Source organism: Crotalus tigris, unplaced genomic scaffold (genome assembly GCF_016545835.1).
Source record: "Crotalus tigris isolate CLP2741 ecotype Arizona unplaced genomic scaffold, ASM1654583v1 scf7180000018371.15429387391:27106975, whole genome shotgun sequence".
Lineage (NCBI taxonomy): Eukaryota > Metazoa > Chordata > Lepidosauria > Squamata > Viperidae > Crotalus > Crotalus tigris.
The window spans coordinates 20,199,307-20,224,294 of NW_024096970.1; the positions used below are offsets into that span (position 1 = coordinate 20,199,307).

Sequence of the window (24,988 nt, forward strand, 5' to 3'; positions counted from 1 at the left end):
AGGCATGCCAAGTTATATTATCTGAAAAAAGATGTTTGAATTCAATCCTACACAGCATATGACCATTTATGGTATCATCCAGTATAGGGAATTCTGAGCCAATTCCACATCTACTAATTGTACATCTAACAAATTGAGAACCAGTTGAGAACTAAATGTTTTCCGCCTGTTTTAAGATACATCAGGAATCAGAATGTAGCTTCACAATCCACATCTCCCAGATATCTCCAAAGTATTGGGAAATATTATTTATTTGGATATCAAGCCTATTCTCATTTGCATATGGTTTCTTATGTATCAGTTGACAACCTTGTCATAAACCCTGACAGCTTGAAAACTGTCATAAATGTCTCTTTAATATTACAAACAGAACACTGACATAACAGCAGAAGCTGTTATTAAGAATGACATAAGGAACTGAATGTATTAGCTTTACCAGCAGAATAAATTATTTATCAGAAACAATTAAAAAGGCATACTGTATTATTTATTTATTGTATGTGAGCCATTGGAATACCAAAACTTATTCACAGATAGATTTTCTTCTTGAACACAACAGGCAGTGACTGAAGTTCTTTTAAAAACTGTGAGCTGTTCAAACATTAAGCAAAGCAAGTGGCACAATTCTCAGACTGGAGTCAATAGAGTATCATATTCTTGTATGTTAGAAACTTTTCTCTGTGTATATATTAGAAGCAGTTTACCTTAGATATTTATATCTGACAAGTCAAATTTGCACATTCATTTGGAGAAGGGAAATCATTCAAATATGTAATTCCCAGCTGCCTTGCTTAATTTTTAGATCAACTCAATCTTCAGAAACGTTTTCTGACAAAAGACAATGATGAAAAACATAAACTGCAATAGAACAAGATCATATTACGAACTCCATCTTCATTAGTTCTACAAATTTTAATGTTAACGCCTTTTTCTATCTCCTTCCAAATTAACTCTTGTCAACATTTAACTTCTTTCAAAAAAATCGTTGTTTTAATTTTGAAGACAACATTCTTCAATTATTACAAGATCTTTCTATCCAGGAAGCATAAATAGTAACAAAAACAACTAGAAAACTAAATGTTCAAGCCTAGTATAATTAAATAATCCCATTAAATTAGATTATTTGATCACAGATTCTAATATCCAAACAAATGGTAAAGAGGATATTTCCCGCAGATTCATAAAGGAACTCTCCTTTCCTTTGCATCTGTCTATCTGTCTCTCTGGCTAAAAAGTACAAATTCACCCAAAAAAGGTCTGATAATAGTAGCTGACTTTCAACAGTCCTATGTATGTAAAACAAAAGTGAGTTTAGAAAACAGAGTGGTTGGTGAAATTTTAACGTTATTTAGAGTGAAACAAAACAAAGATTGGTGCTGAACAGGGACAAGCACTGATTTAAAACTGAAAATGAGAGCTGCTTTTCCATTAAAAGATGAAATATGATTTCATTTTACTAATGTAAGTGGTATATGAACTAATCTACACACTCAGAAATTAAACATTTACACAGGCATAATTTAGTTGAGATTTCAATATCAATGGGTTTCAATGTAAACACTATTTATAAAACAATATCATAACTAAAATTCCTGTTTCCCTGCTTCACAATTGTACGTAAGTAGCATTAGCATGACTGAAAATATAGCTATAAAATATGGTAAGAGAATGAAAAATTAGAAGACTGCATAGACCGAAAAGTCATAAATACAGAAGAATTGACAGAAACATGCAAATAACATTTGCAGCTAAAAAGAAAATTGTAGAAAGCTAACATTCTGGGGTTCTATTTGGTACAAGGAGCCATAGTGGTCTGCTGGACCAAAAAATGGGGCTGCCTTACCTCTTGGACCCAGGCTGCAATGTGGAAGAAATTGGAAGCCAGCACTTGGTTCTTTCTAGAGAGATAGAAATCAAATGAGAGAATATACAAAGTAGAGCCAGCTTACCTGGTTGCGATCTCTCATTCCCATTGATGGCAACCAGAAACTAGAGAGAGGTGGTAGGAGAGATGAAGTTGAACGGAGCAGGAGAACAGAGTTGGAAGAAATGAAGAAACAAGGAAAATGTGATGCATAAAGAAGAAAAGAAAAAGATTAAACATCCACATAAGGCAGATTTGCTAAAGTTAATTATAAGACAGTAGGAATTAATCTAAATATGAATGGATGACAAGAAATTCAATCCAATGGAGCACATCCATGGAAACCACATTATCTTTAACGCTCACTCAAGATTACAAATACCCTAATTTCCCGTTAGAAAGAGAAATTTCAGTATATCACCCATCAAACATCTATGATTAGGATGATCTAATCCAGGAAAATATTATTTCAAAAATGCTGAAATTTTTACTACTAGGATATCTTTCTATTATAATTAAGTGGTTATACTATTTATTCAAGCATTGATATCCCTTTTGTTTGTTTGTATTGGGATTTTGTGTATTTTATAAATCCACATTTAAAAAGACTGCAGTATATGATTCAACTAATGGGGAGTAGTCCAACAACCATTGTTAAAGGAGTGGGGAAAAACAGGACACACTGTGTCAATACAGAAGGGCAAATATGTTATCACTTCTTTGGGTGGCAGCTCCCTATTATTTGTTTAAATTTCAAGATTGCCTGATTTCATAACAAGTCTGGGTAGCTTTACCAATTAAAAGGAAACAGCATATATCTAAGAAAAAGAATCCAACTGACTAGAAGACAGAATCAAAAACCAAAGGGACTCAACCACATCTTAATCCAAGGCTTGGAAGGACAATCAGGTCTTTAACAACATGCAGAAAAACAAAAGGATTGGAATAGTGTGGATATCAGGGGGGGGGGATGTCATTGTAGGATAGCAGGAGCTATCATCAAGAAGGCACATTCCTAGGTCCTGCAACATGATACTGCTTAATCAATAGGACCCAAAGTATAGCCTCACTCGCTGATCTCACTGAACAGGCAGGAGACAAGTGTTCTCTTGAGGAACCAGGCCATATGACATGAAGAGGCAATAACCAACATCTTGAATTGCCAACTGACAGTCAGTGCAGCTCAAAAGCAACAGGGATATGTGTGTGGAGCACAACAGACATTACTACATACCATTGCACTGCAATCTGAGTCATTGTAGCTTCTGGGAGGTTTTCAAGGGCAGTCCCATGTACCACACATTACAGTGGCCCAACCAAGAGTAAACAAGGTATCAGTGGCTGTCTGAAGGGCTTCCTGGAAGGAACCTATGTAAAGGCCTTCTTGGCCATAGTTGCCACCTTCTTTTTGAATAGGAATGAGTCCAAACGATCTCAGATTGCACACTAGTATTGCATAAGAAGTATAACCCCGTTAAAAACTAAAAATGGAATGTGACCAGAATTGGGATGGGTGGGTAGTCAAACAAACACAACCATTGTTTGCTGAAATATGCTGAAACAATGTCCTTCAGCAATCCTATAAAGCAATGGTTCTCAACCTTTTTAATGCTGTGACCCCCAACCGGTCGTAAGTCGAAGACTACTCAACTGGTCGTAAGTCGAGGACTACTCAAATGGTGCAGCACCATTTGCAGAATGGGACTTTTGGCGGGCTCAACAGGGCAGAGACAGCCTGGACAATTCCTATTGGCTTTTGAAAGCCAATAGAATTAGACTCTATTCAAGAGAGTCTATTCTATTGGCTTTCAAAAGCCAATAGAATAAAAGGGAGTAGCACAGCTAAGGAAAAGGGAAAAAAATGGCGGACTGCATTGTTTGGCAACCCCCGTGAAATGGTCGTTCGACCCCAAATGGGGTCCCGACCCACAGGTTGAGAACCACTGCTATAAAGTGAAAAACAAATCTAATTCCTTATTATGAGAAGAAGCACCCATAGGATCTGGTGCTTTCACATATGCAGGCAGTGCTATGATACATATATATAAAGAGTTGGAGTTTGCAGTGTGCTACTGCTTTCATCATTTGCACCTCTTCCCCAACACTCCCTATGGATACGTCCAGGGATAAACGTTCATATTGATCTACGACATATATTATAATAAACTTAAACTAATGAATATTTGCTTCCTGCCCAACCCCAAAGTTCTAGATCTTTATCTACTGTGCCCAGATGCTTACTCTTTTTGGCAGGAATCACCAATGATGTGGCTAATCCTCTCAGTACCCATTGCATTCATGATGGTCTCCTGAAACACAAAGTAAGAGGGGGAAAGACTAAGGCTAAAACTACACTGACTCATTTACTGAAACCTAAGTCATCCTCAACTAACTATAAGTAGGATGGGGTAGAAATGCTGTTTCGATCCAAAAAGAGCATGCAAAACTTCTTGGGCAGCAGAAAAAGAGAAGGAGGGAGGGAGAAGTATGTATTAAACAGTACAGTCTTTAGCGGGATAAGAAACCATTTTCAGCTTTTTCGCAATCAGAGCACAGTTTCAAAACGACTTCCACAAAAACGGGGTTAATGATATAAAACAGTTGCCATAAATATGTGGACATTGTAAAAATGAATTAAATTAACCCAATAACATCACTGTTTTCCTCCAATTCATTCCCACGTATACATACCAAACCCCCCCCCCCTTACATACATAGCAAAAATAAGCAAAAATATGATTCCTTTCTGGGGGGAAAACAAAGGCATAAGGCTTGCTTCAACACCACCCAACCTGCAGGGAAGAATAGCAAAACTGCCGCATAATAAAACTAGGCAACAGCAGTAGGAAGAATGAAGGTGGGAGAGTAGAAGAGCTACAAATGTTGTATCTTCCTCTATCAAGCCCTGCAAAACTGGCAAACTCAAGAAACAAGAACCACCTGGTTTCTGGAAAGATCACTGTTGCTAGCAGAGTAATATAATAGAAGCATGAAAGCCTACCAGAGAAATTCTCCTGTTCAAGTTATACCTAGCATAAGTAAAGCAAAGTTGCTTTGTGTCTCTTTCTTAAGTTTCCCCACTTTCCTGAGTTGCAACTCCTCCTTCACTTTCCCAGGGTCTGTTGGACATTCCATCACATTCTCCTCCAAAGAGCTGTGTCAGGTTGGCCAGCAAATTGAGGCTCAAGTCATAATGCATAGTTTTAAGATACGGTTTACTTCCTGAGCCAAAGGAAGTAATCATCTACTACCTTGAACTTCACAAGCCAAGGTATGATAAATTAGGGAAGCAAAACCTAATTTAAAATAATATTCAGCAATTTTTTAGAGTTTTAGGAAGAGGAATAATCATGAGGTACTTCAGAAGAAAACTGCTAGTACCCATATTACTAAGTATATTACATAATATTTTTCAAGCAAGATCTAATACAAAATTGGATGTAACAACAAGCAAGGTTCAAAATGCAAAATGCATTCATCCATGTGTCCTTTTACATATGACATGGCCTTCATTAAATATGATGGTGGTTGGCTCAATTTTATCCTCTCTAGGTTGCTTTTACTTGAATTCTGCTTTGAGAATAGAATCAGACTTGATGGCAAAATGGCCCCTTCTTACTCCATGATTCTATTTAGTTTGAATCTAGACAATCTTATTCCCCAAATCACAAACCAATTCCTTTACAAACCAATTCTAAGTTCATGCTTAGACAGCATGAAATCAACATCTGAGAAATTAAAAGAATATAGTGAAAACAACCTTATAAGTTAACCTTCATGCTCAATTGAATCATTTTACCTATAGTGTATAGAAAGAACCATTTTATTGTAGGGATTAAGTAAGGTACTAGGCAAGAAACTAGATGAACATGAGTTCTATCTTGCTTTAGACCAAAGCCAAATAGGTTACTTTGGGCTAATCACTCTCTCTGTCTTAGGAAGAAGATGACAATGGCAAATGGAAAGTTTTGCCAAGAAAATTGCAGACAAACTACAACAACAATCATCTACCCCACAATCACTGCTTTGTTTAAGTTGGATCAAGGAGCAACACCTTAGTGATATCAAAAAATTAAGGAGATTGAATTGTGGTTAGTATTTAGACAAGACAACACAGCAAATCCCAGAAGTGAAGGTTAACCGGGAAGATGGGGAAAATAGCATTTTAGAATGTCTGAATTGTAATTTACTTCTACTAAGTTTGGTATAAAAATATGCTTATTCTATGTATTTCATATAAGATGAGCCAAATTCTGCCATGTTTGTCTGGCTCCTTATCCTGTGTTTCAAGCTAAGATTCAATCTCAGTAACAATTCAAATATGTTATATTTAACTATTGCTGAAATGTTCTGACAGACTGTAAATCATACATTTTTTCTACCTCTGTTGTTAAACAAAACAGTCATTAAGTGAAAAATCATGATCAGGAATTTCCTTTTCTCAATCCACTTCTCTTTGGAATGTTCCCTCCTGTGCTGGCAAGGCTTGAAACTGACAAGATTAATAATTTTCACACCTTCTGCCTTTGTTTGCTTCCTAATCCCCCCCCCCAAATAATTAGCAAGATAGGAATTAGCTTTTGTATTTACACTCATTGAAGAGGAAGGAAGTAGTCCTTGAGCTAGACCAGACATGTCAAACACAAGGCCTGGGGGCTGGATGCAGCCCGCGAAGTGATTTCATGTGGCCCGCGAAGCCATCCTGGAAACACTGAGGGAACAGCCCCCGCTACCTTGGCCCTGGCCGGCAGCCAATGTACAATTTTGTGGTGGCCATCTTGGCACTTGTCCCGGTGGACCATGCCTTGGCACTTGCCCCGGTCTCACCCCCTTCTGCCAGAGACCCTCAGATCTATCCCACTCCTGCCCAGGCCCCCACAGGTACCCTTGACGCGAATGATGTAGAACTGGCCACGCCCACCCAGTAGGCCACACCCACTCCATCCACACCCACCCAGTAGGCTGCACCCACTCTGGCCACTCCCACCTGGCCCCCCAAGGGCAACCGCAATGCTGATGCGGCCCTCAGTGAAATTGAGTTTGACACCCCTGAGCTAGACCATTCATGCAGCAACTGTTCAAAATTATGATAACAAAACACTAGAGCTGAAAGGGGCCTTGAAGGTCTTCTAGTCCCTCCATGATGCTGAATGAATGGTGATTGCAACCAGCCCTCATAGTGCTGGTGGTACCACACCATTTGTAGCTCTCCCTGCCAGTTTGCTCAGAAAATCAAAGGAAGGTCGCGGGTCATTGGGATAAGACTCTGCCACTCATGAACCTTTCTCCAGCCCCTCTGCAGTCGAGCTACACTGGCCAAATGCATATCCTCACGCTCCCTTCTCAATGTGCACACCTCCACCCTGTTCCTAACTCACCCTATACCCCCTCACACACTCTTTCTGCACTGCACCTCTCGTGCAATCCCTGACACCCTCCCTGACCCATGACTCTCACTCACACCCTCGTCCCATCCCTGATAATCTTCCTTCTAATTTTTATACCTAGTGTTAGAGACAACTTAAACCCTTCCTTCTGTAGTCATGCTGCAATGAAAATCACCCCTCTGTATGTATCAGCCTTAGAAAAAGCATCCATTAGAACATGTTATCAAATAAAGAACTAATATAAATTCTAATGACGTATTTAGCATCATATTATTCCCCAAGGAAATAATGAAAGTTGAAGAGCTTTGTTTGCATTTGCTTTTTTTAAAGAGGATGCACATACATGGCTAGTCACATCCTAACCTTGTTAATCACAATTAGGTACCTTGAGTTAACTGCAGAATTCTCATATGAAAGCTAGTTAGCTTATTCTTAGCTGTATATATTACATAACGTACAGTACCGGATCAAAAACTAGGTCCAAGTCTAAGAAACAAAATTACTTCAACAAATATCTCCTTTAATTGGAACATGATTCCCAGACAATTATCAGCCATTTCTGTTGCAAGGCTATTCTACTTTCAGCAATTTCTTACAACCAACAGCTCCATAAAAGTTATTCTTTCAACTGAATCAGCCTTAAAGGTATTTAATACTTAGAGCAATAGTTCTTAAAACTGGAGTTAATGATTCCCAACGTGGCAGTTTGGGTATATCCTGGAAATAATGTAGCAATTTCTTATTGCTTCTTTGAGTCTAGGATCCACTTTGGGACTGCCACTGCCAAGACTCTTATGTAAAACAACAGAGTTTGCATTTTTCTGGAGGCAATGACATTATTCAAGACCAGGAAAAGAATCAGCTCGGTCAAACCATTTCAGAATCACTGTGCAAGAAATTAAAGTAACATTTAGAAATATACATTTATATACTGTAGCATGTATTGTTGCATATATTCATAGGGGTTCTATATAAAGAAATTCCCTGAAAACTAGGATTTCATTATCAATAAAAATGTGAGTTGGTGTGCAGAAACACAAAACACCATCAAATACAAGGCTCGTGTGAAAGCAACAGCAGGGATGAAAGATGAGCTATTGGTTACAGTAGAGAAATTATTAACCTAAACTGCCGTAATGTTTAAATTTACAGTTTATTACTGTGTAAATTACAAGCGATACTTTGGGTAATTAGCAGCTCGCTGGCAGGGAGCTTTGAATGAAACTCATTATTTATTATTACAATTTAGAAGAGAAGAGAGGAGGGGAAGCAGTGACCTCCACTGCGAATGACATAGATCCCTTTAAGGTGATTAAGATGAATTAAACAAGTAAATATTATTTTTCTCATTAGAGGAATCTTTAAAAAGCCTATGACCCTCGGCTTTTACCAGTGGCCTAATAGTCCTTGCCTAAGACATAATATTCACGATAACTGAAAACATATTTCAATTCTTTAACTTGGTTAAGTAAAGAGAAAGGGCTTGAAAAATTTGTTGAAAATGGAAGGGACATATTATAGAAATACCGTAAATGCCGGCGTACAAGGCGACCCGGCTTATAAGATGACCCCCGTCTTTATAGCCGGGCCGCATTCCTAGAACGTCGTCTTATACGCCGGAAACTACCAGTATTTCCGGCGTATAAGACGACTCGGCATAAAAGACGACCCCCGTCTTTGGCGCCGATTTCAGCGCTCGCGGAAGTCGCCTTATACGCCAGCATTTACGGTAGTCATTCACACATTGAGCTAATTAACTGATGAGTCAAATCTTTTTAACACATAAGATTCTTCTTTCTATGCTCAAATGAAATTCCTAAAATAGCAATAGAACTTAGACTCTAAGTGGTTTACAGAGTCAGCATATTACCCCCCAACAATCTGGTTCCTCATTTTTACCGACGCCGGAAGGATGGAAGGCTGAATCAACCTTGAGCCAGTGAGACTTGAACTGATGAACTGCTGGCAGCCAGCAGTCAGCATAATTAGCTTGCAATACTGCACCCTAACCACTGCACCACCACGGCTCTTAAATAAACAAACTCCACATAGAGTCTAAGTACCATTACATATTCTTGCAAATTAAGCTTCCCCCAAATCTTTCTGCTTTATATGTGGGAAATTGAGATTGCAGAATTTATTTATTTATTTATTTATGAGACTTATATACCGCTTTAAGTGCAAGCACTCTCTAATTCCACCTTCATATACAAAAGGATTCCAAGGATGGTAAGAAATGCTTGGATATACATATTTCATAAAAAAAATGAAATGCCTTGCAAATGACAGGCACAACTCCCAGCATTTAAATCTACTGTAATACAAGAACCATACTAATATGTCAATCAATATTTATTTCCTCCATCCCAGCTGCCAAAACAGCTTTCCTCATTCCAGGAGACCATTCCTTTCTGCTTAGTATCAACATTCTTGCTTATATTTGCAGATTTTTCTAAACTGCACACATTCATATTTAGTCAACCTCCTTTCCATAACAACTTATTATTTTCCGACAGAATCTTATTGCCACTAAAAACAATTTTATCAAGACACATAACTAGAGTTTGTATATGAATACACATTTGAAACTGTTAGAATGAACCTCATGGCACATTTCACCAATGGGTATATTTCTTGACAATATGTGCTAAACAAATTAACATCCCCTATAAAGCAATACCTTGCTAACCAGCCTTCTACGGCCCTTCCTAAGACAGCGTGTAGCAACACTGGGAAGACGGTTCAAACGTGGGTGAAATCCTGAAAAGAAAGAGTACAATGAAGAAACGTGAAAAAACACCAACAGAATCAGCTGGAATAAAGAACAAGAATCTAGATCAACTTCTCATTTCCAGATTCTGTTCTATGGAGCTTACGCATATTAGAAACTAGAGTAACCACAAGACATGAATGCACTGTATATTACAGCATCTTCTTTTCACCAGGGTGTGTTATAGAGTATAGGGTCTATTTCATTGTTAGCCAAGCCAATTCCTTATGGTCAAAGAACTGAAATTAATTCAGGTGCACAAAACAGAATTAGTATGTTAGAACATATCGCTATTATATCAATTCATTTGTATGCAAATTCATATTGGTCTCAGGTATGTACTATGATCCCTAGTTTCTACATTACACTATAATCCAAAAGACTATTTTATTCTCACCAATATATACTCTGAAAGTTGCACATGCCTATTACATATCTAATTTGAGCTACAGTGTATCCACAATATGCAAGAATTCACATAAGAATCTCACCTCTTGTAACAGGCCGAGAGGGCAGAAGGAATGTTGGCTCTGAGATTTTTTCAAGGCTCGAGTCCATTCGTTCCATATCAGACTGGCGGTCAGGTCCCCACTTGGGCAAAAGGTTGGGGACTGTGAATCCTGAGACACATTCGCCCTCATAGAACCAATCACTCTGTTCATCGTCACCTAGGAAGGAAATAAAAAGCTATTCAAATATCTCAATATAGTCTTGCTGCGAATTCCCTCATACACACACACAAAAAAATCAGAACCATTGAGCAGGCGAAAGTTATGAAACTCTGAGTAGGGGACAATTTAAAGGTGGTCACAACATTTTTTTTTAAAAAAAAATCTTACAGACTGGGACAGGCAAAGTAGGAACATTGTCAAAACTAACTCAGGGGTCTGCCAGCTGCAATGTGCCCAGATAACCTGGGGGTAGGTTTCACTCTGCTTCTTTTAATGTAAAAAGGTAACATTGGAGTGCTGTCAATGGCCTTTGCTATTTTGCCTATAGTTGCATTCCAAAAGATTTTGACATCTTTTTTGATATGTCAATTAAAATGTAATTGTTAAAAACAGTACATTTATTTCTTACCCAGACTTGATATCAATGAAATCATTAGATTTATTCATAGAAGATTCACACAAATTCAGTAATCATTTTAAGGGGGCTGGTTTATCACAAAATTTGAGAACCACTCTTCTAAGATAAATTTATTCCTAAATCCATATATGACAACTAAGTCTTAAATTATAATAACAGGTACTGCATCTTAATGTCTCTATAGTTATCTGTAGACATCTCCATCTCCCACTCAAATGAACCTGTAAGTATCCTTACATAGCTCCTTGCCATTCTTAGAAGAGACAACATATTTAATAATATGTCTGTGCCTTTTTAGGCCATTTTAAATCTTTTTACATTATTACAGGAATTATAAAGCTACAACCCCTCAGATATTGAGATGGATGGGATGCAAAAGGGAGACAGCCTTACCACAAGTGATCACCTGAAATCCGCATTATTTTTAAAGGCATAATGCTACAGGGCCACAACACAGCCCAAAAAGCACAGTTTTATACCATCTGGCAGGGATGCAACTGCTGGAGCTGCAAAAGAATTGCAACAAGCAAAAAAAAAAAAAAACCCAAAGAAAAAACCAAACTCCCCAGAGCAATCAGGAATGAATGACTTGTTAGAGCTCAAGAAAGAATCAGAATCCAGCCTTCAAACCCTTTAAATTTTCTTTCTTTTCTTCTCCTATACAGATTGATCACAATTTCCTGTGCCTGATTTATAATTCAGAGCACTAAAATATAGAAGAAATAGGGACATGATCTAGTCTTACCTTGGCGACCTTCATCATTGGTGAAAAGGCCAGTGTCGCTGCTACTGCACACACTGCTGGTTTCACTGGAAAGGGAACACAAAGAATTAAGTATATATGCATTTCATATATACTTTTTTCTAAGAATACATTCTTTACTGCAACAAAAATTCACACAAACTTTCAGCACAACAAATAATACTGGTATTGCTTTATTCATCTCTACAGTTGGATTAACCCTGACATGGGATTAACCAATGAGCAACACTAAAGTGCCCCCCCAAATTGGGTGGGTGAATATAAAATATATGGAATGAAAAATAAGTTAGTAAAATATGCAATAATCTAAAAAGGGGACTAAAGAAAAAAATACATGAGTTAATATCATTGATTTTTACACACAGTTCTTAACAGATGAAAACTAATCAAGGAGAGAAGCAACCTAGAATTAAGGAGAAACTTCCTGACAATTAGAACAATTAACCAGTGGAACAACCTGCCTCCAGAAGCGGTGAATGCTCCAACACTGGAAGTTTTTAAGAAGAAACTGGACAGCCATTTGTCCGAAATGGTATAGGGTTACCTGCCTGAGCAGGGGGTTGGATTAGGTGACCTTCAAGGTCCCTTCCAACTATATTATTATTATTATTATTATTATTATTATTATTATTATTATTATTATTATTATCATCATCATCATCATCATCATCATCCTCATTATTCATTATTATTCATTATTATTATTCATTATTATTATTACTTACGACCAGAACTGGAAATTGAATTTCTATCACTAAAGAATACAGCTGTAAAGTGCAATGTTATGTGACTGTGTTGCTTAGCAGCTTTGCAATCTGTCAAGCTAGTCTGCTCTCTCTCTCTCATACAAAAAGAAATTTCCAAAATATGTTAAGTTGCTGGTAAAATAATTTTGTAGAGAAAAGGGGCATCCTACACACATATTAGCAGAGAAAAACACAGCAGGCAATAGAGAAGGGACAGGAGAATCAGCATGAAAACATCAAGAGTACTTTTCAGGGTGCTATGTGCTTATAGGACATTTGGTGTAATGTTTGTATACTGGCCTCCTGCCCTCAAAGGTTAAAGGTAAAGGTTTCCCTGTCCAGTTTTGTCCGGCTCTAGGGTGCAGTGCTCATCTCTGTTTCTTGGCTGAGGGAAGCCAGTGTTGTCCGAAGACATTTTCCATGGTCATGTGGCCAACATGGAATGCTGTTACCTTCGCACCAAAGTGGTACCTATTTAATCTATTCTCATTTGCATGCTTTCGAACTGGTAGGTGGGCAGAAGTCTCAAAGGCAAGTTTACACAAAATGAAGTTTTAGTTCACCATAGATAATCCCCAGGTTAAGGACAAGTTCCATTCCTAACTCTTTGTTTAACCCAGAACTCAAATGCTTTCAGGGACTGCTGAAATGGACTGCACATTAAAGAAATGCCGCAGTTTGTCGTCTCAAGCAAGAAGAACAAGGTTTGCCATTTTTAGTAATCGGCAGCACATTCTTATCTAAGGGTTGTTCTTAAGTCAGACATTCTTAACCCAGAGACTGCCTTCATTAAAAATATAAGGAACAGCATATTAAAAGGAGAATCAATATTACAGAGAATGATGCCAGACTGGAAGCCTGGGTGAGAAAAGTTTGCCTCATAACAGAATAAAGCTGGTGTCAAAATAGCCTTCAAGTGAGCATTCTAGAGAGACAGCAAAGCTGCTGAACATCCTCTCACTGACTGCAGCTCACCTAATTAAAGTTTTTATGAGGAGACACAGAGCCGTGATGGAGAATATAAGGTTTATATCCTCATATCATCCTATGGGTGGATATAGAAACAGAGCGATCTAAGCTATTTAAATACACTAAAACTTTGGGGCTGCCTTTCAGAACATGTGAAACGGGAAGCCTTTAGTGATTTTGGGGTGTGTGCATACACCTTTGAATCATATTGACTCCTGACCACTGTTTGGACAAATCCCCATGGGTTTCTTGGCAAGATTTTTGAAGCGATTTGCCTTTGCTTTCTTCCTTAGGGCAGAAAGAGAGGGACCAGCCTAGTCACCCGGTTGATTTTGTGCCTAAGGCAGGAGTAGAATCATAGCCTCATAATTTCTAGCCTGGTATCTTAACCACTATACCAAACTATCTCTCTTTAGTAAATTACATCCAGTTAATAACTATAGTTTCCATGAACCCTCCAAGACAGTTACAGTAAGTTACAACAAAGAGTAAGCAATGATTCTCTAAGTTATTCAGCATTGTACAATGAACATATAGAGAACATGTCTAAAAAATAATTGTAAGGAATAATATATTCTTAGTAGAAAATAACAAACATCTATTTATGGATAACAGAAAATGAGCACAACTGATTGGGCATCTACACAGAAGAATGAATGATACGAGGCACATTGTATAAGCAAAGGCAACATTACAGATTTTCTCAACCTCACAATTATTTTGTTACTTTTACTAATTAAACTGCTTCAGCTTAGTGTTTCTTAACCTTGGCAATGTTTACGATGTGTGGACTCCCATAATTCTCCAGCCAATTGAAGCCCACACATCTTAAAGCTATCAAAGTCGAGAAACATTGCTTTAACAGCCAGACATCAGATTATTAACTAGAATAAAGGGACACAAATATTATACAATAATAAATAGGCATTTTTAAAAATAATCATTTATTTGGGAGGAAGGGTAGAAAAGAAAACAATTTGCAGGTTAACATTGTATTTATATTACATGTGAATATCTCCTCCATTTATTTCACTGGAAAGGAAGCTAAATTTTGTTTCTGCAAAAATGATAGCTCTCCCTGGATAACACATGTATCTCAAATCAATAGCCAGCATTCCAAATAATTAGATAATTATTTCTCTAATAATTATTATGCTCTGTGGTCAGCTTCATATTTTGTAAATAAAAACTAAGCAAGAAAATTAGGTGCCCTTGAATTTCTTTAAACAAAAGAATACACTCCAGCATTCCTTCTGTTTATATGCTGTAGTTACAAATACCAGGTTTATCTGACAATTCCTTTAAGATCAGGTATGTATGATTTATATTTACTTATGTGGGATATCTTTGTCAGTGTCATTAAAAAGACACTAAAAGGTCCCATAATAATCAGCTCCTAAAACCATCTATATTTCAGAATTAAATGGTTATGTTCAAAAATAAAAACATAGGATCTCCATTTCATAATTACTGAAAAATACAAATATTAATAAGGATGGGAGACTTAACACATCATTTGCTCAGTATTATTTTCTTGAGAGCAAAGCCAGACAACGCATTACAGATAGTCCTCAACTTACAATGGTTCATTTAGTGACTGTTCAAAGTTACAACAGCACTGAAAAAAGTGACTTATGATCATTTTTCACAATTACAAACACTGCAACATCCCCATAATCATATGATCAAAATTTAGATGCTTGGCAATATTTATGACCTTTGCTATGTCCCAAGGTTCAGTAATCACCTTTTATGACCTTCTGACAAGCTAAGTCAATGGGAAAGCCAGATTCACTTAACAACTGGATTACTAACTTATCAACCGCAGTGATTCACTTAACAACTGTGGCAAGAAATGTCATAAAATGGGTCAAAACTCACTTAACAAATGTCTCACTTAACAACAAAGATTTTGGGCTCCAATGTGATTCTAAGTCAAGGATTATCCGTATATGGCAGCAAACACCAGTAGGTCCTCTAAAACAGAGGTCTCCAACCTTTCTGGGCTCAGGGACTGGAGGGAAGGAGAGCAGCTTCAAAATTGGTGTGTGTGTGCGTGCGCACAAGGGGCCATGCACACTGATGCAGCACTAGTGGTGCCGTGCGCATGCCCAAACGACCACGTAAACCGCCTGGGCTAGCAGCGCATGTGCAAACGGGCTGCAGACACCCGGTCTGCACTAGTATTCCTGCGCATGCAAACAGGGCTGCGGGCCCTAGCGCGAGTGGGGGGAATGCGCGCCCAAGTGTGCATGCACCGGCCAGCCTTTTCTGTGGCTCGCTGGCCAAGAGCCCACAGCCCGGTCCCGAGCCACGGACCATAGGTTGGGGACTCCTGCTCTAAAATTGCCCAAGATCAACTTGCTTCAAACGATAATCATACATTTCTCTTTTGTTAACATCAGGGTTGCACAATTTGGTGGTAGAGTTGGAGTTAGGAGGACCACCTCTAAATTGCATGTGAGGCACAACACTATAAAGAGGAATAAAGTTATATAAAAATGTCTGTAAAATGACAGAGGGACAACAATAAAACAGATTATTATATCATATAATTTCTGCAATTATTTAACTATTAAATGTAAACTCACAGTAATTTTTGTTCTCATTTCTCAATAAAAGATGTGAGCAAAAGAAAATGACAACATGTTCTCTTATAAATTCTACCATACATCTATTTACAAGTCTTAAGTAGATAGGAGGTAGCAGGAGAAGACAGTATTAAGTAATTGGCAGCCAAATCTTAGTGCATAAGGGTCTGTGGTTTTTACATGTATGGTTTATACAGATTTGTTTTGGAAGTATGGTACTACCAAATCCTCAGATAGGATGAAACAAAAATAACAAAGTGACTAAGCCTCATTTCTCACTTCACTCACCCAAAGATCATATAAACTAAGCTCTGTGTTGTTTTTACATTAAATTCTTACTGGAAAGTTCACAGTTCCTTAGTACAGGCCATACAGTCCAGTAAGCACTGATTAATGACCTCCAGTTACAAAGGAGGCCACTTGCCTTAACCAGAAAATAATGAATGCTATTGATCCAACAAGCTACTGCTATAGAGTTATTGATCACCCAATCTTTGGTTAAAACGGTCTTCATTTAGCAATTGCACTGTTGCCAACTCCTGGACCAAAGCATGCCTGTAATTAAATAGTGCAGAAGAGTTAAAGTGAGAGGTGATGGACAGATCTCAGCTCTCCCCCATTCAGTTATTCTTCTGAGCTATTGTTTGTGTCAAGAAGAGTATTGATTTTCTATAAAAATAAGAAAACAAGAGGCACAGAGGGGGGTGCAGAAGGTCAGGCTGGGCTGAAGAAGGAGGGGGAGGCTAAACACTCCATCTCTGTCACTTGCTCTGTCACCCAATAGGCAAACACTCAAACCTCTTTACCCAAGTTCTCAAGTAGCCACTTCAGGCTGCAGCTTATATTCTTCACATCAGAGGGAAATGAAAATAAGCTAAAAAACCCAAGAAACAAGTTAATGGTTTAAGTCTCAGATCTGACACACTATGAAACATATATAAACAGCTTGTTTGGCCCATAGGAATAAAATTAATAGGTAACAAAATATTGTTAATATGAACTAATCTTGGATATACTTTTCCTACTGGTCCCTCCAAAATATAACTGACAGCTTTATAAACTTAATAAATAGACCTGTTTTAGACTCTATGCATGCTTTGCTAAAATACTATAGAACAGTGGTGGCGAACCTATGGCACGGATGCCAGAGGCGGCACTCAGAGCCCTCTCTGTGGGCACACGCACACCATCGCCTCAGTCCTAGGCCTTCAGCTGGGTTTTATAAAACCTTTTCACTTTAGGCCTTGGCCACCTTGTACAAAAAAAAAAAAGGTTCAATCAATCAGTCAATTTCAACTTCTTGCGGGGGGGGGGGGGAGAACTTGCAAAGTTGGAATTGATTGATTGAACTTTTTAATCCCACCCAGTCTGCTCTTACCACCGCAGCCACGCCCACCCAATGAGCCACACCCAGCCAATGGGCCACACCCACCCAATGGCATTCTTCTGAATATAGAAAATAACAACATGTAATTCAGGACTGAATCAATAAATATACTGCCCACCCGCTGCTATCCACTTTATTTAACCTCTTGCTGTCAAAAAAGGAAAGCCTCTGCTTTCCTAACAGTTCCCTGAACAGGAAAGAAAAACAATATATTGTAATCCATGTAGGACAAAAAAAAAAAAAAAATGAAAAGCACATAAGAAGGGAGAAGATGGATAAATGGTATAATCTTAATCAAACTCAAGATCATGAAGGAAAATATAAAGCAGTTCTTGGATTGTTTATTTGTATAAAGGATTAGCAGTGAATTTAAGTTCCTACTCAGGGGTTCTCAACCTTGGCAACTTTAAGACTTGTGGACTTCAACTCCCAGAATTCCTCAGCCAGCAAAGCTGGCTGAGGAATTCTGGAAATTGAAGTCCACAAGTCTTAAAGTTGCCAAGGTTGAGAACCGCTGCTTTATAGGATGTAATGACTAGGAGATTATTTTCTTTACCCAGAAGCTGGTTAAATATAGTACTAGTATGTGTATCCTGAACTACTATTTCTAATACATATTGAAGATCAATTATTAAAATCAATTCAAAGATGCACAACCCGGGTGACAATCTTTTTGTAGAATTCTATCAAATAATTCAAAATTTGTTTTATAAGACATGGAAAACACTTCTACTTCATCAGTATCCTAATGATGCCCTCTTTTTAGTTCTATCAAAAATTCTTCCATTATTCCATAAGCTGTGACTGCTCCAAATGTATAGATTATTAACGTATTTTACTCATATCTGACTACATCATACCATTCACATATTCAATCAAAATGTAATAGTAATAGTAGTAAAGTTGGAAGGGACCTTGGAGGTCATCTAGTCCAACCCCCTGCTCGGGCAGGAAACCCTACACCATTTCGGACAAGTGGCTGTCCAGTCTCTTCTTAAAAACTTCCAGTGTTGGAGCATGTACTGCTTCTGGAGGCAAGCTGTTCCACTGATTAATTGTTCTCACTGTCAGGAAGTTTCTCCTTAGTTCTAGGTTGCTTCTCTCCTTGATTAGTTTCCACCCGTTGCTTCTTGTCCTGCCTTCAGGTGCTTTGGAAAATAGCTTAATTCCCTCTTATTTATGGCAGCCCCTGAGATATTGGAATACTGCTATCATGTCCCCCCTTGTCCTTCTCTTCGTTAAACTAGACATACCCAATTCTCGCAACCGTTCCTTATATGTGTTAGCCTCCAGTCCCCTAATCATCTTTGTTGCTCTTCTCTGTACTCTTTCTAGATTCTCAACATCTTTTTTACATCGTGGTGACCAAAACTGGATGCAGTATTCCAAGTGTGGCCTTACCAAGGCATTGAAGAGTGGTATTAATACTTCACGTGATCTTGATTCTATCCCTCTGTTAATGCAGCCTAGCACTGTGTTGGCCTTTTTGGCAGCTGCAGCACACTGCTGGCTCATATTTAGGTGATTTTCTACTAGGACTCCGAGGTCCCTCTCACAGTTACTACTATTGAGCATGGTGCCACCTATGCTGTACTTGTGCATTTGGTTTTTCTTGCCTAAATGTAGAACCTTGCTTTTTCACCATTGAATTTCATTTTGTTAGTTAGTGCCCAGTGTTCAAGTCTGTCCAGATCCTTCTGTATCTGAAGCCTGTCTTCTGGAGTGTTGGCTATTCCTGCCAGCTTGGTGTCGTCTGCAAATTTGATGAGTTCCCAATCTATCCCTTCATCCAAATCATTGATGAAGATGTTGAAGAGTACTGGGCCCAGAACAGAGCCCTGGGGCACCCCACTACACACTTCCCTCCATATAGATGCAGTTCCATTGAGGACCACTCGCTGAGTACGGCCGGTCAGCCAGCTACGGATCCATCTGGTGGTGGTTCTGTCTACCCCACATTTTTCTATCAAAGTTATTCCAGAACCTACAATATCTTCCAAGACCTTAGGAGCGAACGACATAATGGAAGAACCAACAGGGCCTCTTCTTCTAAACAACTTTGCTTCATTCTAAGCCTCAATCAATTGCTCACATCTTTTATAACTGATGATAAGAAACTGCTCAATTAAAAACAGCACATTGTTGGAGATGAATGGTTTAAGGCAGGGGTAGGCAACCTTGGCTGTTTTATGACTCGTGGACTCCCAGAATTCCTGAGCCAGCCATGCTGAGGGGAAAGGAAGAGATTTCCAAGCTGAGCCATGCTGGCTCAGGAATTCTGGGAGTTGAAGTCCACGAGTCATAAAAGAGCCAAGGCTGCCTACCCCTGGTTTAAGGGAATGCATGCAGTACCATTTCTTCTCTCAATCTTCCTGCAAGTGAAGAAAGGCCAACAATTACATGAACCTTGACTTAATATTACAAGTTGCTAAACTCCATCTAGAACCTATTATTCAGAACCAAAAGCAATTCATCTTATAAGAAGATGCAAGTTATACGCCTAGAGCACTGGTGGCGAACTTATGGCACGTGTGCCAGAGGTGGCACTCAGAGCCCTCTCTGTGGGCACGCATGCCATGCCCCGGAAATGGCAACCATCCCTCTTCAACCAGCCGCCTGCTAATTGGCCAAGGTCCCACATGGCCGGATGCATCCCAGCACCCATGCACTCGCTGGCCTGTGTGCAGGGGCCGATGGTGTCAGGCAGCACCCGCCCCGGCCCCTGCCTCACCTTTCCCTGTGACAATGGCACCCCCGCCCTGCCTTGCCTTGCCTCGCCTCACCCCGCAGGACGAGCCTCCTGCCCACCACCCCACCTGCCAGAGACCCCCTGGATCTCCCCCAACCCTGCCCAGCCCCCACAGATGTCCCTCCCCACGAGCAACATCGAGGTGATCACACCCACCTCGACCACTCCCACCCAATCTGCCATGACCACCACACCCATGCCCATCCAGTGAGCCATGCCCACCTGGCACCTGGCAATAATTAAGTGGGTTTTGGGTTGCAGTTTGGGCACTCGATCTCTAAAAGTTTCGCCAACACTGGCCTAGAGCAATGGAGAGCCCTATATATTCTCATTCAACATCTTGAATTAGACTGTGGTGCTTAATTACAACTGATACTTATCTCACAAAAATCAAAATAGCAGCATTCCTCTTGGAACATCTCCATTTCAACAACAACAAATCACTTTTTAGAAAATAATGTTTAAAATAATGCTGACTAAAGACTAAACACACTTTATTTTCTTCTTAACAAACGATGGATATTGGTCTCACACAAAATACTGGTCCACACAAGTTTGCCCTACAGAACAGTTTTCCATAAATTATGTGAGAAGACTGGGCTAAAGTAGTCTAATGAAAAGGGGAACTACCTAAAGTAATGAGCCATTACTTGCAAAGAAACAAAGTAAAATATTAGAGCCTCGGATAAAAGAAGAAAGGCCTAGACATCTCACCATTCTGACATGTTTTCATCAGAACCCTGTTTCTGTTCATCTGCTTCACACTCCATCCTTTCATTCCTTCCCCCTTTGCTAAGGAAGGCTCTTGTCTCTGCTGACTCACAGAGTCCCCGGCCAGTTGATGTCCAGGGAGCATTCTCCTTCCAACGGGAAAGGCGCTGCTTTTTAGCCGATTTGAATCTGCAACCCTTCTCGTATGTCCATTCCGATACTCGGAGTTTCTGCTGAAGGCTAGCTGCCACTTCTGATGTCACACGCTTAACTTTTCGACGGCGCCTCAAGGGTCGACAAGGCGCATTCTCAGTGAAAGAGTCTGATTCATGCCATGAGTGTTGCTTATTCTTGAGAGCTGTGCTGAGAGTTGGATGTTTGGCTACTGCCATGTCATCAGAGTCACTAAAGTAAGCAGTTAGCACTTCCCGGCAGTCTTCCGCAACCTCTTCTAGGCTGGATTCTGAGGCCCCACTATAGCAGCAAGCATGTTCCACTTGGTGTGTAAGGTCTGAACGCCGCTTGCGTCCTCGTCTCTTACGAAGCTGCCGACGCTGCTGCCTTGGGCTCAGAGTCATTTCTTCCCATAATTCATCCAGCTTGTTCTGTTCTGAGGTCTGCTCAAGAGCTGAGGCCAAATCATGTACTAGTTCATCCATCAGCAGTGTCTACCAAAATAAAAGTACAAAATTAAATCAGTCATGTTGCATGTCATCACAATGATAGAATTTATTTCCAAGTGACGTAATATATTTTCAAAAAATTACTTTGGGTTAGCTTTACTTTTTAAAGAATAAAAAGAAGATATAGTTAATCTATTGTGTTACTATTTACAGTACTATCTTAATAGTTAATACAGGTGTCAACCTGGTCTCTGTACCATATATTTCAATGACTTCTTTTTACAGAGAAAAGAAACTTAAAGAAAAACAAGTGCTGAACCTAAAGATAACTCTTAAGGTCTTCTGCTTAGTCTTTTTGAGATGATGGAGGACTGTGAGAATGGCTCTAAAACCCACTGCAGACTAATAACCCAAACTCTGTATATTCCATTTCTGCAGAAAGTCACTTAGATGTATTATATACAACAGTAATACCTATCTGTTTATAAGTATCTCTCAGGCTAAACTATTTTATAGAATTAAAGAAGATAGAAACCCTATGAATCAGCCTAAAATCCATGATATAATCATGGGGAGAAAACAACAATAATAGAAGGGACCACGTGTAAAACAAGCAATATTGATAAAGGAAATGAGTTAGCAAAATTATGACAAGGGGAGAATGCATAACTTAAGAATATAACAGCATCTACTTTCTCTAAGACCCATTGCCTTGACAAATCGAGAGAGAATAGTTATAAGGAAGTGGCATTTTATTTCCTTTCTATAATCAAACTATTACCAAACTGGTGTCCGAATTACTGATAGCTACCTTATAAAAAGATCGTCGCTGTGATAAAAGCGACTCTCCCAATTCTATTGACTGGACCACCAAAAACTGCTGGAAAACAAGCAACCTTGCCCGAAATTGGTTCTAGATAGTGCAGACAGCACCGAGAGGGTAAACAAACGGTGATCTAGTCCACCCGCCCACCATCTCCTCTCCAAACAGACTGGGGGAGGCTGGGTCATCACCTGCTGCTGGAGAGCAATAGCCGCAAGCATCGAGCTGTCTTCTGCCACCGGACGACAGGGATCTTTCGTCCGATCCAGCGGGGCGCCTGCTCTATTCCGCCCCCGGCTCTCTCACCCAAATCTTCCCCCCTCCCCGCGCCACCGCTGTTTTCCCTGAGCTGCCGACCCTCCCAAAACACGGGTGCCCCCCCGCTCCCCTGGAGCGCGTAAGGCCTCCTTGACCCACCCCGGCAGTTCCCCCTTTCGTCTCCGCGGCTAGGCCACCGACGCTCGGCATCGGACGCTCCACCTTCGCGCATCGGCTAACTCACTTGGCTCCCGCAACAACCTCCCCAACTCCGTCTCCACAACCACCTCTCTAGGCCTTCCCGGCTCGGCACGGAGTCAGCTTCAAAAAACCGCTTCCGGTCCTCGGAGGGGGGAGGCATTTCCCCTTCTTCCGGAAACATTGACGTCACTCTTCGCCTCGGTGCCAGCGGCCGGGCGGGGCGCTCGGGACGGGGCGAGGCTTGGCGAGGGACCGCTGCTCTGCAGCCCTTTGGCGACTTTTCCCTGTTGGCGGAGGACTCTCGCTTGTTCACTCGGTCTCCGCTTCTCGGGTTTAAATTCACCGCGGGGAACTCGTGCCTGCTTTTGTCAAAGAAAAGTCTATATGAATCCAGCGGGATTTTTACATTTGAGAAACGGCGATTCTTAATAAGAGAGCAAAACTCGGAGACGCCATGTGAAAGCCGAGGGAGCCTGGCAGTCGCGTCCGGAAAGGGAGCGCTTTCTCTTCTCCAGAAAGGCGTCTTCGTGATCTCCAAGAAGGGCGTCCGTGTAAACAACTCGCGCGCCACAATCATTTCTGTCCGGTTGTGTTAAAACACACGAGCGCCCCTTTCACAGTTCTTGAAGTGTCACGTGTATGTGTGCTGAAGTGGCCATGCCTCAACCTGAGGGGAGTTGCAGGCACCAAAAGCCCCTGGTCTTCTTGTTTTGTTTCTGCCGCAGCAGACGCAATGCCAGCCCCTTTCTAGATACAGAGCAATCTCATATTTAAGACACTAACCAGACCAACTTGGCTTAAGTAGGTGCTGTATCTCCCCTCCTCCCGCCCCTTAAGTGATGATGGCTATTTACTCCTGAGTTGTTTTACTGTATCCCACTGTAAACACCTTAAGAATAGGCAATAGTAAATCGTTTACCTAAGACTGCCAAAAAAAAAAAAAGCATCTGGCCTTGAAGCCTTCAGGTATCCAATCATTTTTGAAGTATTTATTTTTTACCTATCACAGAGGGATCATTCTCCAGTGGAATATATTCATATGTGATTCTCTTTTTTAGATAGGACTTAAGTATACAACTATACTGGGTTTTTTTTAAAGTAACTCACATTTTCATTTACTATGCACACATTTCATTTGTATTTTTTTCTCCAATCAGAAAAAAAGGTCCTTTCAAATAGATTGCTGCCTCCTTAAACCATAAACGAAGCTAGTGTGATACTAGCTAAATGACTAGGTTAGGGACAATTCAAATCCCTTCATGAAATTCACAGTTTGACCTAAACTAGTTCTCAGTCTTTTTGCCACTCTCTTGATAAATTGAAATTTGAAATGTTGATTTTATCACACATAAATCCTAGGAGTCTCTGAATTAATCCAGAATACAACTAGGAGTACCCCTCTAAACATGGTTTTGGAAAACTAAAGCATTTATTTGCATACATTCTCAGTGCTCTGTTTTATAAAATGTTAACGATAAGATCTCACAAGTTTTTAATATTCAGAGATAAATCCTGAATTTATCAATTTCAGTTGAAAATGTCTGACATCTTGCAGATTCTTGGTTTTGGATGACCTTAGCATTGTGTAAGAACCTGAGATTCTTGAGGATAAGAATGCCAAAACACAAAATGTTGTAGTTTCACAATGTTTAACTATTATGATTAATGATTATGGTCTGGTGTCTGAAAAAATTACCATGTTCTGTCCTCTCCATTTTAGTCAGCACATGTTTAAGTTTCTACGGGGTTATTTACAAAGTTGCATTAACATTTTTGTCCATAATTAAGTGTTCAGACTCCCTGAACTACTAGCCATGTTCCCATGAAATATTTATTCAATTATTTTTACTATGATTCACTCATTCTGGGTCTGAGCTTGCACAAAACTATGAATTAGGCTAAAACATTGTAAAATAAAATGCAGTTGAATAATCATGACTCATTCTGTCATACAAATACAGCCACCATAAGATAGGACACAGTTTGCTACTTTTAATTCTTAACAAGGTTTAATTAGTCGCCTTATTGGTGAGATGGACTGCATATAAATTAAATAA

General features: G+C 39.7%; 1 protein-coding gene across 9 annotated transcripts in view; it reads right to left on the bottom strand.

Moving 5' to 3' along the window:
• Positions 1 to 23,097, bottom strand: part of GPATCH2L (G-patch domain containing 2 like) — a 40,904-nt gene extending 17,807 nt beyond the window's left edge. For 3 of the 9 annotated variants that reach the window (XM_039351666.1, XM_039351663.1, XM_039351661.1), the window contains exons 1-7: positions 22,890 to 23,021; positions 21,030 to 21,694; positions 11,856 to 11,920; positions 10,513 to 10,689; positions 9,932 to 10,011; positions 4,106 to 4,173; positions 1,844 to 1,898 (exon numbers count right to left, since the gene is read on the bottom strand). In XM_039351666.1, coding sequence (XP_039207600.1) covers positions 1,844 to 1,898; positions 4,106 to 4,173; positions 9,932 to 10,011; positions 10,513 to 10,689; positions 11,856 to 11,920; positions 21,030 to 21,694; positions 22,890 to 22,940 — 1,161 coding nt within the window. In that variant the 5' untranslated portion in view covers positions 22,941 to 23,021. Of the gene's footprint in view, positions 1 to 1,843; positions 1,899 to 1,949; positions 1,990 to 4,105; positions 4,174 to 9,931; positions 10,012 to 10,512; positions 10,690 to 11,855; positions 11,921 to 21,029; positions 21,695 to 22,663; positions 22,796 to 22,889 lie in introns of those variants that run through there. The other 6 variants (XM_039351668.1, XM_039351667.1, XM_039351664.1 and 3 more) reach the window with 6 other exon arrangements.
• Between the last annotated feature and the right edge of the window lie 1,891 nt (positions 23,098 to 24,988).